Source organism: Rhinatrema bivittatum, chromosome 2 (genome assembly GCF_901001135.1).
Source record: "Rhinatrema bivittatum chromosome 2, aRhiBiv1.1, whole genome shotgun sequence".
NCBI classification, from domain to species: Eukaryota; Metazoa; Chordata; class Amphibia; order Gymnophiona; family Rhinatrematidae; genus Rhinatrema; species Rhinatrema bivittatum.
In genome coordinates, this window is record NC_042616.1 from 426909962 (window position 1) to 426925137 (window position 15176).

Genomic DNA, 15176 nt, shown 5'->3' on the forward strand with positions numbered 1-15176 from the left:
AAACATAGAAATGATGGCATAAAAAGACCAAACGGCCCATCCAGTCTGCCCAGCAAGCTCCCACACTTATTTTCCCATACTTATCTGTTTCACCGACCACCAAATTCAGGGCCCTTGTTGGTAACTGATTAATTCTAATTTCTTGCCACCCCCTGCCATTGATGCAGAGAGTAATGTTGGAGTTGCATCAAAGGTGAAGCATAAGGTTTAATAATTAAGGGTAGTAACCGCTGCATCAAGCAACTTACCCCGATGCTTGTTTACCCAGACTGCACAGATCAATGCCTTGTTGGATGTTGGTTGAATGTAAATCCTCTTTTCCACATTTCCCCCTGCCGTTGAAGCAGAGAGCAATGCTGGATATGCATTAAAAGTGAAGTATCAGGCTTAATTGGTTTAGTGTAGTAACCGCTGCAATAAATAAGCTACCCCCACACTTATTTCTTTACCCAGACTGTGTAGTTCAGTCCTTGTTGGTTGTTGTCTGAATGCAAATCCTCTTTTCTACATTACCCCTTGCCATTGAAGCAGAGAACAATGTTGAAGTTGTATTAACTGTATGGAGGCTTATTGAGTAAGGTTAGTAATCACCAGGTACAGTAGCCACCATTCCAGCAAGCCACACCCATGGCTCTTCTCTTCATTCCCATCCTCTGGCCTTTATGGATCCACAGGGGTAGATTTTATAATTTAGCGCGAACGCGTACTTTTGTTCGCGCACCAGGCGCGAACAAGAATACGCGGGATTTCAATAGATACGCCCAGGTAGAGTGTCCATCAAGCTAGGTGGAGAGAACATTGCCCAAATCTCATCTTGGAGTGAGTTTCCTCACTCCGAAGGCCATCAAATCTTCACAAGAGACCACTGTTCTGTTCGTACGTCTCATGTTGAATGTGAAAGCGGCCCCCAACCCCCTACACTGATATCTAATCCTCACCTCGAGTTACTAGGTGGGCCTACCATAGGGATACAAATACCTGTCTATGGCAGAAGCACTATAGCAAGTCTCTCTCTCTCTCTCTCTCTCTCTCTCTCTCTCTCTCTCTCTCTCTCTCTCTCTCTCTCTCTCCTGAAACAGGCTGTCTGGAAGCATCATGCTTTGTTACAAAATTAGAAGGACCTTGGGACTTCTTATTGAATCTTTTATAGCCAATTTAATGGCAGACAACTTAATACATTGTATGAACATTAGAACAACTTATTACAGCATATGTACATTTGAACGAGAGACTTATTAATTGAATGACTATTACAAATCTAGAAACGAACATTTCTAAACAACACACAAAATGAACATGTATATGAGTGGACCATAAGATAATTTTATGCAGGTTATGTAGTAACTATAGTACATCGTTGAACATAAGGTGCGTTCATCATCGGACATAGGGTGCATCTAGCTTTTTCATGTAAGGGTATGATGATAAGGGTATGATGGTAAGGGTATGATGATAACTTCCAAGCAAGGGCATCTCTAGCAGGGCAAGCCAAAATGACATTTATACAATGTATTAATTTGTTAGAAATGTTTGTTTCTAGATTTGTAATAGTCATTCAATTAATAAGTCTCTCGTTCAAATGTACATATGCTGTAATAAGTTGTTCTAATGTTCATACAATGTATTAAGTTGTTCTCATGTAAACCGGAGTGAAGGCAGATTGCTATACTTCGGTATATAAAAGACTTGAAATAAATAAATAAATAAATAAATCTAACTGATATTACTGTAGGAATTAATTTCTGTCATGATGTCAGCCCTTTAGCTCCTGCAGACCTCACCACATAAGGCTATCTGGATTTTACCTAATTTTTCCCAGACTATGTCCATGCTTCTTCATAGTCTAGAGGAAGGCCTCAGCCTTTCAGCTCCTCTTAACAATCCTTGCACATGCATAGAACACCTTCATTACATCAGAGTTGTTTCCTGTTTTGATCATGTTGAAGGTCCTGACAGGCAAAGCTTTTGTACATTTATTCAACGAACATATATAGAAGTAAATTTTTAAAAACAAATGTCTTGAAAAAAAACCCCTAATTTTTAATTTAATTAAATTACCAAAAGGAACTTTTCTGGGTTACTCTCTAATGGTGTGGAAAGTTTATTTGTAAAACTTGTAGTGATTGTAGTTGAATGTATATGTAATATTGTAGAATGGAATTGTTCAGCTTTATCCCCTTTGTTTCTGTGCTGAGCAGGTTCACAAGGCAGTCTCTGTAGATCTGGATGAGATACTGAATATTATTTCCTTCAGGAAGAAGAACAGTTCATTCCTGCTGTTAGGTATGTAATCACTGAATTCTGGACATAGCATAGGGCATCAAATGCCTCACACATCCACGTCTTACTTATATGCCCTAACCTTTCGTATTTCACACAACAGCTAACTCCAACTGAGTGTACAGAATTAGTATCTTGATGTCAATGGTGCACAAACCATAATGTGCTGAAGGAGAACCAAGATATAAGGGTTGACCCAATAGCTCTGGGGTTGGCTCAACACATTGACAAGTAGATAGTCTTTAAGGCTGATATTAAGTGGGCCAATGAAAGGGAAATATACCCAGGTAACTTTACCTGGATGTTCAGTGGAACAGAGCTGGATAAGTGTCCTGCTGAATATGTGTGGCTAAAGCTATCTGAGTAACTAGGAATGCTATTTTTCCTATCAGACTTACCCAGCTAACTTTAGCCAGGTAGCACTGAATATCAATGCTCACTGGTTGAAATGTAGCCATGCCTTTGGCATTTTACTTGGAAGGGCAGATAAGAAATTTGTATAAATAAATGAAATGTCTACAAATGAATGTTGTTGGCTTCTCCTCAGAGGTACTCCATGACAGAAAGAAACTTGGTGGGTAGTAGTTAAGGAGCAGGTTTACTAAGCCATGATAGAACCATGTGTTTCTGCACTGTTGTACCCCAATAAAATTCCTGCGGTATTTACTAAACTGCAGTATTCTCCCAGAACAAGCAGGATGGTAGTCCTCACAGATGGGTGATATCATCAGAATGAGCCCTGTCACGGAATACTTTTGTCAAAGTTTTAGAACTTTGACTGGCATACTGCACATGCCCAGCATACCATTAACCCTGTGGCCACACGGGGTCCCCCTTCAGTCTCTCTTTTTCCGTGCAGCAGTTGCCTCACGGTTATTGGAGCTCTGTGTGATTTTCCTCACACTTTTTTTCCTCATAGAAAGATTTTGAAGTTTACTTCATTCTTTACCCCGTCACCGGGGTCCCCCATCACGCTTCAACTCCTCTGACGTTCGGTGAGTTTTTTCGCGATAAAATGGTCGGTTCCCATTTTTCACCTTACTGTAACCAACGACCACCGATCACGTGCTGCCTATTTTTTACAATGGCGACAGGTTTTCGGAAGTGTCCCGAGTGCCCATGGACAATGTCCATAACAGACCCGCACACCGTGTGCGTCTTATGCCTCGGGCCTTCCTACAACGTCCGTTGGTGTCAGAGCTGTGCCCAGATGACTCCCTAAGGCCAGTGCGCCTGCTTGGAAAAGATGGAGCATTTGTTTGGGCCCAAACAAACCGCTCCGTCGACTTCGGATGCATCGAGTCGAGGGGGGTTCATCTGAGCCATGTCCCTCTCCATTGCAGCCCCGCCGGGAAGAAAGAGGAGCAAGAGACCGACCTTCGCCGGCATCGACTCCCTCTAAGTCTCCAGCATCATCATCCTCAGCGCCAGAGAAGGACTGGGTCGAGCACAGCAGCAAGCACAGACACCAGCACCGACGTGTATCACAGTCCTGTGCTGGCACTGGCACCGGAGTGGCATCGGCCCTGGCCAAGCCACCTCTGAAGAGGGCCCAGGGAGAGGAGCCCCCATCCTCCTCTGGCTTGTCCGTTTCCCGGACAAATAGGGCAAGCAGAAACATCATGGCCTGGCTGACCGCAGTACATGCACAGGCCGTTCTTCCTCCTACATCTTCTCTCTTTAGAAGTCAAGTGTCCGTGACCAGGTTCCTTCGGTTCCTTCTTCTCTACAGCAGGAGGTGCTGCACCCCCTTGTAGTGCAGGAGCACTGGTTTGCTTCAACCCAGGTAACACCTTAGACCAGGGTTCCTTTACCTTGTCTCGGAGCCGCCAGTCAATCCGAGTGGCTAAGAATATTAATTCTTCCAGCGAGTCAGGTGTCTGACAAGCAGTCAGCTCATCCTTTATACGGGTATCCAGGCCTCTGCAAAAGAGTGTCTTCAGACATCTAGGTTCCCAGCGAAGCTCCACTGCTAGAGTTTTAAATTCAATGGAGAATTGTAAGCTGCACTGGTTCAAGAAGCCTCGAGTCTTCTGGAGTTCTCCGGAGAATCAAACAGGCGCCACCAGTGGTACAGCTGACTTTAAAGCTACCTCTGGTAACTGGACTTCTTGTATAGAAGCTGTGCTTTGAGTCTTCTGCATATGAAGCTGGTGAAAAGCTGTAGTAAGTTTCTCCAGGGTTTCTTGCTGTTCTGAAAGGCGTGGAGCTAAGCCTGGAATAGCCTGCAAGGCAGAAAGATGAGCTGGGTCCATGGGCCACAACTTCAAATACCTTTAGCTGAATCCTCAGGAGTATCAAGAGTGTTTTGAGATAGTAAAAACTGCCCTGGAACTTTACTGTAGCCCCTGTATCAGGTACTCTCTGCCAGAGATGCTTTAAACATGAACCATCATGCTTCTTGCAAGTTTCTTACTTTGTTGCAAAAATCCAGTAAGCAAAGTTACCTTTGATAAATCTGTAACTCTGGATTTTCTTCAGTCATGAAGTCTCAAAACAGCTCCCTCTATTCTAAGAGTAGATGAGTTTTTTACTGGAAGAACTTTACTGAGGGGATTTCTGAACAAAAGTTAAACCCCAATTTGCATACCTTATCTCAAAGCCCTACTAATCACCACATTACTCCTGTTGTACTGGAAAGATACCTCTTTGCTCCAAACCTTGGATACCAGATGGGTATTTAAGTGGTCATAAACTGCAAGAGTTCCACTTCTCTTCTCTTCCTTGGCACCTTTGCTCTCCTCAGACACTTAACGAATGTTTGAGCTTTATTCCATGATTTGGTTAAATGGACGTTGCATGACAGGAAATCTCTCCCAACGTTCAAAATAAAAGGAAGGGCAGAAGAATTTCCTCAAAAGGAAAATACAACATGCTCCAGCTCTCTCCTCCTGAAAAAAGGAAAACTCACTAAAGAGAAAGTCAGTGAATTTTCCGTGGGCAAGCAGAACAATACAGCCACACAAGATGGGTGATATCATCAGAAGTTGCTGAGATGGGTCCTTTTTTCTCTCAAAGCTTAGAAAGTTTAACTTTGTCTTCTGAGCATGTTAATGCCCCTGTGTGTACTTCTCCTTCAATCTGTTTTCATCCACTTAACAAATGGTTGGGAACATTTTTCTCTCCAGCATCACTGTGTAAAAATTAAAATGTGGACAGAAAAAACATCTTCTGAAAGAAAAGAGAAAATTCCATTCAAAAAAATGTCTGAAATGTGAACATAAAATGTTGGTCTTAGATTTAAATTCATTATTCCTAAAATGCCTCAGATAAGATCATGATATAGATATATGTAGCCCCTGTGCAGAATGTCCCCAAGGGTACTAGCCTACAGAGAACATCGACTTAAGTATGGGTAAGTGAACTCTTCAGATTGGAGTAAGTCAAAAAACAGCAAAATTTGGGTTTGTCAAATCATGCCGAGCATGACATAAAGAGCCAAAAATTGTCAACATTTACAAAGGTACCCTCTGCACCAAAGCATAGGCGTTGAGATTTGCGGCACCAAAAGGGCACAGCATGATCCATTGGCACAACAACATTGGTGCCAAGTCACCAGTGCCAACGGGACATGACAAGGAACTTTCAGCATTGAAACATTAGCACTGAGAATCACCAGCATCAAAAAGACACAGCACAGAACTGTCAGTGCCAAAACAATGCTGACAATATTAATCAATCAGTGCCAATAAAGTACAGCACAGAACACTCAGCACTGAAACCTTGGCATCGGCATTCTTTGACACCAAGAGAAAATACATGAAAAAAGAAAGGAGACACAGAATCAACAAGTGGCATGTCTTCATCTCCTATTTTGAAACCACAAACATCAGTGAGTCTTCAATCCAGATCATTCTACCTCCGTAACCAATACCAGAATGTCATGCTTTCACGCAAACAATATGGGCAGACTTCATAAAAACATACATGAAGCAAATGCCAAAGAAGGAGAAATCATTTACACTGTACTGAATGATTCGATGTATGCGCATGATACTGCACACCCCATTGGCATACACTTGTCGAAGTAATACTCCCCTTTAAAACATAAGAACATAAGAAAATGCCATACTGGGTCAAACCAAGGGTCCATCAAGCCCAGCATCCTGTTTCCAACAGTGGCCAATCCAGTCCATAAGAACCTGGCAATTACCCAAAAACTAAGTCTATTCCATGTTACCATTGCTAATGGCAGTGGCTATTCTCTAAGTGAACTTAATAGCAGGTAATGGACTTCTCCTCCAAGAACTCATCCAATCCTTTTTTAAACACCACTATACTAACTGCACTAACCACATCCTCTGGCAACAAATTCCAGAGTTTAATTGTGCGTTGAGTAAAAAAGAACTTTCTCCGATTAGTTTTAAATGTGCCCCATGCTAACTTCATGGAGTGCCCCCTAGTCTTTCTACTATCCGAAAGAGTAAATAACCGATTCACATCTACCCGTTCTAGACCCCTCATGATTTTAAACACCTCTATCATATCCCCCCTCAGTCGTCTCTTCTCCAAGCTGAAAAGTCCTAACCTCTTTAGTCTTTCCTCATAGGGGAGCTGTTCCATTCCCCTTATCATTTTGGTAGCCCTTCTCTGTACCTTCTCCATCGCAATTATATCTTTTTTGAGATGCGGCGACCAGAATTGTACACAGTATTCAAGGTGTGGTCTCACCATGGAGCGATACAGAGGCATTATGACATTTTCCGTTTTATTCACCATTCCCTTTCTAATAATTCCCAACATTCTGTTTGCTTTTTTGACTGCCGCAGCACACTGTACCGACGATTTCAATGTGTTATCCACTATGACACCTAGATCTTTCTTGGGTTGTAGCACCTAATATGGAACCCAACATTGTGTAATTATAGCATGGGTTATTTTTCCCTATATGCATCACCTTGCACTTATCCACATTAAATTTCATCTGCCATTTGGATGCCCAATTTTCCAGTCTCACAAGGTCTTCCTGCAATTTATCACAATCTGCTTGTGATTTAACTACTCTGAACAATTTTGTGTCATCTGCAAATTTGATTATCTCACTCATCGTATTTCTTTCCAGATCATTTATAAATATATTGAAAAGTAAGGGTCCCAATACAGATCCCTGAGGCACTCCACTGTCCATTCCCTTCCACTGAGAAAATTGCCCATTTAATCCTACTCTCTGTTTCCTGTGTTTTAGCCAGTTTGCAATCCACGAAAGGACATCGCCACCTATCCCATGACTTTTTACTTTTCCTAGAAGCCTCTCATGAGGAACTTTGTCAAATGCCTTCTGAAAATCCAAGTATACTATATCTACCGGTTCACCTTTATCCACATGTTTATTAACTCCTTCAAAAAAGTGAAGCAGATTTGTGAGGCAAGACTTGCCCTGGGTAAAGCCATGCTGACTTTGTTCCATTAAACCATGTCTTTCTATATGTTCTGTGATTTTGATGTTTAGAACACTTTCCACTATTTTTCTTGGCACTGAAGTCAGGCTAACCGGTCTGTAGTTTCCCGGATCGCCCCTGGAGCCCTTTTTAAATATTGGGGTTCCATTTGCTATCCTCCAGTCTTCAGGTACATAGAAACATAGAAACATAGAAATGACGGCAGAAGAAGACCAAATGGCCCATCCAGTCTGCCCAGCAAGCTTCCCTCATTTCTTCTCCCATACTTATCTGTTTCTCTTAGCTCTTGGTTCTAATTCCCTTCCACCCCCGCCATTAATGTAGAGAGCGGTGATGGAGCTGCATCCAAGTGAAATATCTAGCTTGATTAGTTAGAGGTAGTAGGGGTAGTAACCGCCGCAATAAGCAAGCTACACCCATGCTTATTTGTTTTTACCCAGATTATGTTATACAGCCCTTATTGGTTGTTTATCTTCTCCCCTGCCGTTGAAGCAGGGAGCTATGCTGGATATGCGTGAGGTATCAGTTTTCTTCTTCTCCCCTGCCGTTGAAGCAGAGAGCTATGCTGGATATGCATCGAAAGTGAAGTATCAGGCACATTTGGTTTGGGGTAGTAACCGCCGTAACAAGCCAGCTACTCCCCGCTTTGTGAGTGTGAATCCTTTTTTCTTCTCCCCTGCCGTTGAAGTTATGCTGGATATGCGTGAAGTATCAGTTTTTCTTTTCCCCTGCCGTTGAAGCAGAGAGCTATGCTGGAAATTCGTGATGTACAATGGATGATTTTAATGATAAGTTACAAATTTTTACTAATAGGTCTGAAATTTCATTTTTTAGTTCCATCAGAACTCTGGGGTGTATACCATCCGGTCCAGATGACTTACTACTCTTCAGTTTGTCAATCAGGCCTACCACATCTTCTAGGTTCACCGTGATTTGATTCAGTCCTTCTGAATCATTGCCCATGAAAACCTTCTCCATTACGAGTACCTCCCCAACATCCTCTTCCGTAAACACCGAAGCAAAGAAATCATTTAATCTTTCCGTGATGGCCTTATCTTCTCTAAGTGCCCCTTTAACCCCTCGATCATTTAACGGTCCAACTGACTCCCTCACAGGCTTTCTGCTTCGGATATATTTAAAAAAGTTTCTACTGTGAGTTTTTGCCTCTACAGCCATGTCTTATCAATGTCTTACATTTAACTTGCCAATGTTTATGCTTTATCCTATTTTCTTCTGTTGGATCCTTCTTCCAATTTTTGAATGAAGAACTTTTGGCTAAAATAGCTTCTTTCACCTCCCCTTTTAACCATGCCGGTAATCGTTTTGCCTTCTTTCCACCTTTCTTAATGTGTGGAATACATCTGGACTGTGCTTCTAGAATGGTATTTTTTAACAATGACCACGCCTCTTGGACATTTTTTTACTTTTGTAGCTGCTCCTTTCAGTTTTTTTCTAACAATTTTTCTCATTTTATCAAAGTTTCCCTTTTGAAAGTTTAGCACGAGTGCCTTGGATTTGCACACTGTTCCTTTTCCAGTCATTAAAACAAATTTGATCATATTATTATCACTATTGCCAAGCGGCCCCACCACCGTTACCTCTCTCACCAAGTCCTGTGCTCCACTGAGAATTAGATCTAAAAATGCTCCCTCTCTCATCGGTTCCTGAACCAATTGCTCCATAAAGCTATCATTTATTCCATCCAGGAACGTTATCTCTCTAGCGTGACCCGATGATACATTTACCCAGTCTATATTGGGGTAATTGAAGTCTCCCATTATTACTGCACTACCAATTTGGTTAGCTTCCCTAATTTCTCTTAGCATTTCACTGTCCGTCTCACCATCTTGACCAAGTGGACGGTAGTATACCCCTATCACTATAGTCTTCCCCGACACACAAGGGATTTCTACCCATAAAGATTCAATTTTGTATTTAGTCTCATGCAGGATGTTTATCCTGTTGGACTCTATGCCATCCCGGACATAAAGTGCCACACCTCCTCCCGAGTGCTCCTCTCTGTCATTGCGATATAATTTGTACCCCGGTATAGCAGTGTCCCATTGGTTATCCTCTTTCCACCATGTCTCTGAGATGCCAATTAAGTCTATGTCATCATTTACTGCTATATATTCTAATTCTCCCATCTTACTTCTTAGACTTCTGGCATTAGCATACAAACATTTCAAAGTTTGTTTTTTGTTTGTATTTTCATTCTGCTTTTTAATTGATAGGAATAAGTTAGAATTTTTTAGCTCAGGTGAGTTTTTAGTTACAGGCACTTGGACTACTTTTCTAATTATTGGAACGGAATCCCAATAATGAGAAGCTGGTGGGGTGTACAGGAAGAAGCCGAAACGCTGATTCAATGATGGTCTTGGCCATGAGCATGCCTCTGCCGCACCTTCGAGGTATGTCTATGGCGCTATCAAAAGACGCGTACTGCACTGATCACTCATCTTCTGGTAAGCATTCGTTCACCGAGGCACCGTAAGGGTAAGACAGATTCTAAATCAGCCGTTATTTTCCAGGTTCATTCTTCAGGATAACTGCCAAAGGAGATAGCATCATTCTACGGAAAGGAGGGTATTGAAATCGTCTGGCTATTCTGCCTTTTGACAGCTCCTCATCGATTTTCTTTTGAAGAGGACCTCATGTTTTGCCACTAACATAGTATTCTCTGCACGTATTTCCTCGATGCTACCTTGAAAAGGTATCTTGAATCCCTCACGAAAACCCTCTATTAGCTTCTTGGCTTGTCTCTTGTTTGGGTAAAGATCTAGCCAATCCCGCATGGTTTCAAGATTTATTGGGTAAGGCACTTTTGTAAATGTGCTGTCATCACTTGGGCTTAGGATTACTCCCCATATTTGTCTTCCTAAAACACTTCGTGGCTGGATGGGAGGCCATACAGATTGAGCAGAGATGCTTAAATTTGCAATCTTGAAATGAACAGGACGATTTGTTATATCTCCAGTATGTTCTGTTGCAGTAGGTAGTATGAACCGTTTGTCCGGCCTGGGCAGTTGAGTTTGCTGACTTGACCTGGATGATGACCATGCGCTGTTTCCTGTATATGGAGCTTTCCTCTTCACTTGTCTGAGCCATAAACCAACATTAGTTGGTTTATGGCTGCATTAGTCACCATGCTCTGGCTTGGCTCCTGTTCCTTTGTCCTGTCCGCAGCCACGGGGCCTGATCCCACCCTCTGGCACTTAGCACAGCTGGAGTGAGTTAATGTGCCGGGCTTAGATGTTCCCGTACTGCAGCCTCAGGTGATTGTACCCCTCATATTCGGTCTGGAGTCAGCCATGTTGGACTGCTTGAGGAATGCGTGTTAACCACTCTTCCCCTCCGCATCTGCGTCCGGGTCCGCACCAAGAAATTTAAATTGCCGCTTCAATCGATTATCTCCCTCCCCTCTATCCTGATCACAGTACTTGCATGTTCTGTCTCCCATCTCCCGCTCGATTGTAAGTGAGGCTGTGTCTACACGCAGCTCCAAATCCTTCCAAGGAAGGATGCCGGTGATGGCCAACCTTTTATCAGGGCTGTGACGCAAATCTGTGCGCATGTCGCATCCTGCTGACATCGCTCACGCGCACGAGGACACTGAATCCAATGTTCGGGCCACGCATGCACATGGCCCCCATATCATCGTGCAGACGTCACAGTGCATGAGTGTCCCCATCGGGCAGGGAGCATAAGCCCTTGTAACAAGTCAGACTCTGTATGCAATGCAATAATAGAAAAACATAATCATCACCACTCCTAATAAATTAAACAAAAAAATCAAGAAATATAACTAATTGTAATAAAACTATTCTAATGAAAAGAATATTTCCAAAGAACTGATGAATAAATTGAGAACTCTTACAAAATGTAAACATTTTCAAAAAGCAATAAAATATTTTAAAATAGCAGACATATCAAACACCAAATAATTAAAACTAATAAAGACAGAAAAATCCCACACTTACCATACCTGAAAACTTGATTTTCTGACTCCCTGAGCTTGTTGTGGATTAGTGAGGTAACAAACTTTCTTCACATTCAACCCAGGCAGGCTCCCATTCTCTCAGTTACACACACACGCACACACCCCAGACAGGCTCACATTTTTTCTCTCACATACACATATACCAACCAGGAAGACTCATATTCTCTCTCTCTCTCTCTCTCTCTCTTTCTCACACACACACACTCATGCATCCCAGGCAGACTCCTCTTCTCTTTCACACACACACACACACCACCCAGACAGGCTTCCATTTTCTCCCATATACACATACACACAACCCAGTAGACTCCCATTCTCTCTCACACACACACAACCCAGACAGGCTCCCATTCTTTCTCTCCCCTTCCTCAAAAAAGCTCAGTTTTTCGGGATAGGTATCCCTTCCATCCTGGGCTCTCCCAGTACCAGTTGGGTAGCTGATTTTTGCCTTTTTCTTTCCTTTTTTCTTCCTCTCTCTCTGGAGTCTCTGATTTAAGTTACATGAGCCTTGGACTTTCCCAGGAAAGATGTCTCTCCTCTGGTTCCTTAGCTTCCAGGGAATCTCTTCCTCCTCAAGGCTCCTAGGATCTGATGCTCTTCAGGAACTCTTTTCCTTCTGGACCCCCAGTAAATTCACTCTTGGAATCCTTCTTCTCAGTCTCCTCTGAACCTTTCCTGTGAAAGGACAAACCCTCTATTACCACTCTGTGAAGAGCTGGCCTAAACAGATCAGGACTCCAGAACCTGGAATCCTTCGCCTTCTGCCTTCTTCCTTGCACCAGAGAGTGCAAGGTTTGTTTTGCGCTCCTAGAACCTCTCCCAATGGAGAGTGGTACTCCTTCCTACATACTGACATTACACTGACATCAAATGAAGGCAAGATCTAGTGAGATCTCTGTTACTCTGAGGGCACTTAGACTAGCTGAAGCTTCTGTTGACATTTTTGTAAAGGGCAGGGCTACCTTTTGGGGCAAATAAATGGGCACCCTGTCACAGTTCTATTTAGAGAAAAAAATGTCATACAGGAAGTCTTCACAACTATTCATCTCCTTCAACCAAGTCAAACAGAGTTTTTCAGTCATAAAAAGAACTCTTTCCACTTGTATTTTCAATTTCTTATAATCAATCAGGATAACAAAAAAGTAATATGAAAGCTCATCAATCAGAGCTATGGCAGCTTCCTTAGCCAATCTTCACTCTGCTTCTGTATGTAGCACCCAGCACCCCCCCCCCCCCCCCATGTACTAAGGTAGAGAGGGGGAATATCTTTCTCCTTCCCTCTTAGGTGTACTCACAGTTTGACTCTATCCACACAGACTCTACACCGGTACCAAAAGACTTACAGAACACTCGAGTGGGGTGTTCCAAAACAAAAGAAATTACTATAACCAATCTTCAAAGTCAATCACAGGAATATTTTTAGTTAATCCTCAAAATCAAATCCAATGGTTATAGCAGACCCAGTCCAGTTCCTCCATGTAAGTGCCCCTTAATCTGGCAAGCTCTAGGAAACCTTTCCTTCCATGTAGTGAAAGCCAAGTCTCCAAGTGGAGGTACTGGCAAGTTACTGCCTTCTCTCCTTGTATAGCAGGCACGGAACCCCAGATTTTTTCATTGACTACCACTAGGCAGAGTGAAAAATTCTTCCTTAAGCCAGACACAAACATTCTTCACCAAAACAAGACAAAATCTACAACAGTCTTTCACTCCACTAAAACAATCCTGTCCAAACTGCTTGGGTACTAGACAGGGATGTGCCTCTTCTCATCTCCCAGGTATCAAGGTGTGGGGCTTAATTTTGGGGGCTGGGGAAACTTTAAACTTCACGCTTCTCCTTCCACAAACCTAACTCAAAACTCCCACTCAGATTTCCCATTCTGTCTGCTTTTATACAGTTTGGTTGACCAATCCAAGCAGCCTCACCGGAGGTGCTGGTCAAGGATGGTCCACCCGTCCTACTTCTAAATCCTAACCCAGGGCTTGAGCTAGGGACAAACATAGTGGAGACCTAGAGAGTGACTACACATAGAAGATGTTTTTAAGGCTGCCACCTGGTCTTCTATCCATACCTTCACTGCTCATTACTGCCTAGAAAAAACTTACATCAAGACAACAGTTTTGCCCAAAGTAGTTCTCAAAAGTTTATTTAATTCATGTATTCAATTCTTCCATCCAACCTCTAACAACACACAAGTTGCATGTTCCACCCCTGATATAATAACAGAACCAATACTTTCATGTAACCATTATCCTGGGAGACCCATTTGTGTGGCTGATTATTGTCCTGCTTGTCTATGGAGAAAGCAAAGTTGCTTACCTTTGTAACCCCATCTTTGGGTGGCAGCTAACCACTGATGGGGCCATGAAAGTATTTACTGTCTCTTCAGGCCTGGAACCATTCCTGGTTAGCTGGTACACTGTTTCTTACCTCCAAGGCCTAGATCCTTTGTTGCTGGGGGGAAAGATTTATCTTTCAAAGCCCGCAGTGATAGGAGTGACTTTTTGTAGCTTTCTTTTCCCTGGGAGAGGGGAACTTTATATTCCCTGTGTATGCTGTGAGTGCCACAAATAATATACTGGAGACTTTTGTTTAGGGTCCAAAATAAAGGACTTTAATCATGTAATCAGGTGAAATATATTTATACCTTTTATTTATACCTTTTTTTTTTTTTTTTTTTTATAGCACAAAAGCTCAGTCCTCAGCATCGCAGAATTTCTGTTTGCTTACAGTTTTTACTCCTTCTAAGTATGCCTGGGTTTTAGTAACCAGGCCCAGAAAAACATCCACCCTCCAAGGCTTGGACAAGTGGAGTTCCCAGGTGTTCAGGGTACTCTTGTTTGGGCAGGATAACTCCTTCCAAAAACTAGTAAAAGTTATAAATGTTGTCTCTGCACAGAGTTAAAACCTCTCTTTCCCAGGAGTGAAGACTCCAGAATGGGTATCCTCAATGGTCTCAACTGGCTCTTACTCTTGGTTGTTCTTTTTTCTCTTGGTATCAAATCCCTAATGGAGGGATCCTCCTCAGGAACAAGCAGCTCCAGATGTTTCCTGGATAGGTAGGAAGTGGAGCAGCCAAATACTTCCTCCCATATCTTTCAACAAAAATGTAATTTCCTAAAAACCGATTTACTAACACCAGAAGACACTGCAAAGGGTCACCACCATTCCTCTGCTTCCTGGTAAGGTAACAGTGGAGCAAGTCTTCCCTATCTAGGGCCCCCAAGAAGAGGTTTCCTCAAGAACTTTCCCTGAGCAAACATCCTGGAATTTCACAGTTTTCTTACAAATAAAAATCTTCAAATCCCAAAGACAATCCAGGACAAACCACCGTGCACCTAATGAATAGAATACAGGATCAGAGTCTGCAACCTGGCCTAGGGATCATGGGCCAGATGGAGCCCAAGTCCTCAGGTAGGCCAAAAATCCAAATCAGGAAAATACCTCCAGACTTCCTCCAAACCTTCAAACTCAACTACACTGCTCCCATAGCTCTCAG

At 42.6% G+C, this 15176-nt stretch overlaps 1 protein-coding gene across 1 annotated transcript in view; it reads left to right on the forward strand.

The window, feature by feature from the left end:
- MEI1 (meiotic double-stranded break formation protein 1) overlaps positions 1 to 15176 on the forward strand; it is an 888987-nt gene that overhangs the window by 824923 nt on the left and 48888 nt on the right. The window contains exon 26 of the mRNA XM_029587121.1: positions 2199 to 2283. Within this exon, the coding sequence (XP_029442981.1) occupies positions 2199 to 2283 (85 nt within the window). The remainder of the gene's footprint in view (positions 1 to 2198; positions 2284 to 15176) is intronic.